General features: G+C 50.6%; 1 protein-coding gene across 1 annotated transcript; it reads right to left on the bottom strand.

The window, feature by feature from the left end:
• Nucleotides 1-747: 747 nt before the first annotated feature.
• LOC123402833 (transcription factor IBH1-like 1) lies at nucleotides 748-1795 on the bottom strand. The gene has a single exon (XM_045096790.1). It carries the CDS (start codon nucleotides 1451-1453, stop codon nucleotides 983-985), a length of 471 nt encoding a protein of 156 aa, XP_044952725.1. The 5' UTR covers nucleotides 1454-1795; the 3' UTR covers nucleotides 748-982.
• Nucleotides 1796-2107: the final 312 nt, after the last annotated feature.

Below are 2107 nucleotides of genomic sequence, written 5' to 3'. Positions count from 1 at the left end.
GAGGAGGCACATCTTCTAGTTAGTGTTTACGATGATAACCTGGACCTTATGGACAACATGTAACAAGATGGTTAGCAATAAGATCTTCTTGCGGCGTGCTTCTTGCTTTGTATTAAATTCTTGGCATTTTCCTCTGAGTGTCACCTGTTATGTGGGCGGCGGGACACAGGTACCAGCTTGGCGGGATGATGGATGCTCTTCAAGTGGCAGCCCCTAGCTATCACTTAATCTCTTCGCTCAGAGGAGCAGCGTATCATTTTCTCTTCCACTATTTGTGCATGTTAGTGTTGCTGCCCTAGCAGACCTTTTATTTGGTTCCTTTGTCTTGAACTAATTATATGGACTCAGTTGGTGCGTTATCTATAAAGTGGAACGACAACCTACTCCAAGAGAATTTTTCCCATACATAATACCTACTATAGCTTTCCACTTTCCTAAATCTAAGTTGCATTAGATTTTTCGATATACCTAATTTGACACCCTTAGATATCTCCACATTGACAATTTGCACAACAAATGAGGAGAGTGAATCAGGATTATCATCCGGCTAGCAACACATAGTTTAAACCGGGAGTCCATATGGACAACAATATATAGGAAACCTATACTGACTCTATATGGTTGATCAACTCCGCATCTTCATCGAGAATTCAAGCCGGGAGTGCAACGGATTCCATATCTTTCTTTCACCAACATGCTCATATTAAAAGACAATTGATGTTCTCATGTTCACGTATATGACATGCATTGTTGAACAGACCGAGTGTGGACACTCTAGAGAAAATGAAACATGATATAGCTATATACACAATAGTGTTCTTGACAATTTGACATACTAAAAATATTACACATCTATCATCGCTGATGACCTCTGTCACTGCATGCTGTGAGCTGCTGAGGAACGAAGGTAGAGAAGGTTTTGGTATCTTATAATACAAGCGTCATCTCCACGAACTACGCGCACGCAAGAGAGACCCACAAGCTATTGTTTTGGAGCTTGAAGAACCCTCAACAGAAGCTGCATTACATCGACCTGAGCCTTGAGGCACACTGCATAGTCAATGGCTTCACCCAGCAGCGTGCACTCGTCGTCCACCGTCTCCACTCCGGGGACGATCCCTTTCAACACCTGCGTCCTCTTCCTCACCATGGCCCTCGCGAGGACGCCGGCCGAGGCCCAAGACCTCGCCGCCATGCCGGCCTTCCTCGGCCTCGGCCGGTGGCACCTCCTCAAGATCCTCTTGCTCGTCGACGGCCGACGTTGCGTCTCCAGCGCCTGGCTCCAGCGCGTCGCGTCGGCGCCCCTGGCGGAGGCGAGGGCGGCGTCGGCGGCGCGCCGGATGGCGCGCTTCCTCTCGAGGAAGCCCATCTCCCTCGACGCGACGCCACGCTCCCGGAGCCCTAGGAGCAGGCTCTTGAGCAGCGCCCGCTTGAACTGCATCGAGCCTTGCATGACAAGGGAGGGACCGAAACAGACGGCACCAAGGTAGCCAGGCTAAAGCTACAACGAACAAACCGCCGGCGATGACGAGGGAACAACAAACCTTATCACGAAGCTGGCATGAACTGTAGTGTGTGCCGTGCGTGTGCTGCTTTTGTCGTGTGGAGCACAAGGTCGATCGTGTGTAGTATGCGTCAGTGTATGTGCGCACACACACACATATATATGCATGGATTGGAGGCTAATGAGGTGTGGTTGGAGGAGATATATTTGGTGCGTGTGAGTTGGGGAGAGAGGGAAAGGAGAGATACGATCGTGTGTTCATCTGTGCAGCAGTGCGATGGATGGAGGTTTGATTGGTTGGTGAGGGGACAGTGCACGTGCATGCACATGGCCACATGATATGATAGAGGCAAGGGTCGGGTCCGAGGCCCCACGTCGTCCACATTCGGCGCACGTACGTTTTAGCAGCGACCACTCGGCGACGTGTCACGACGACCGTACGTGGTGCACTCGCAGGCTGATGTATACGCCGGAGGTACATGATTGTTGTGTGTACTGTGCCAGGTACATGCATGCATGCGTCCATGAGAATCTCACTCAGTGTCAGTGGCCCAAGAGTGCTCAACCGCGGGACCGTACGTACGTTACGTATAGCACATGATG

This window comes from Hordeum vulgare, chromosome 6H, assembly GCF_904849725.1.
Source record: "Hordeum vulgare subsp. vulgare chromosome 6H, MorexV3_pseudomolecules_assembly, whole genome shotgun sequence".
Taxonomy (NCBI): Eukaryota; Viridiplantae; Streptophyta; class Magnoliopsida; order Poales; family Poaceae; genus Hordeum; species Hordeum vulgare.
This window is presented reverse-complemented; position numbering and strand designations above follow the sequence as displayed.

Bases quoted from the DNA above. Each gene is read 5' to 3' on its own strand.
- LOC123402833 (XM_045096790.1), bottom strand. From the start codon at position 1,453: ATGCAAGGCTCGATGCAGTTCAAGCGGGCGCTGCTCAAGAGCCTGCTC.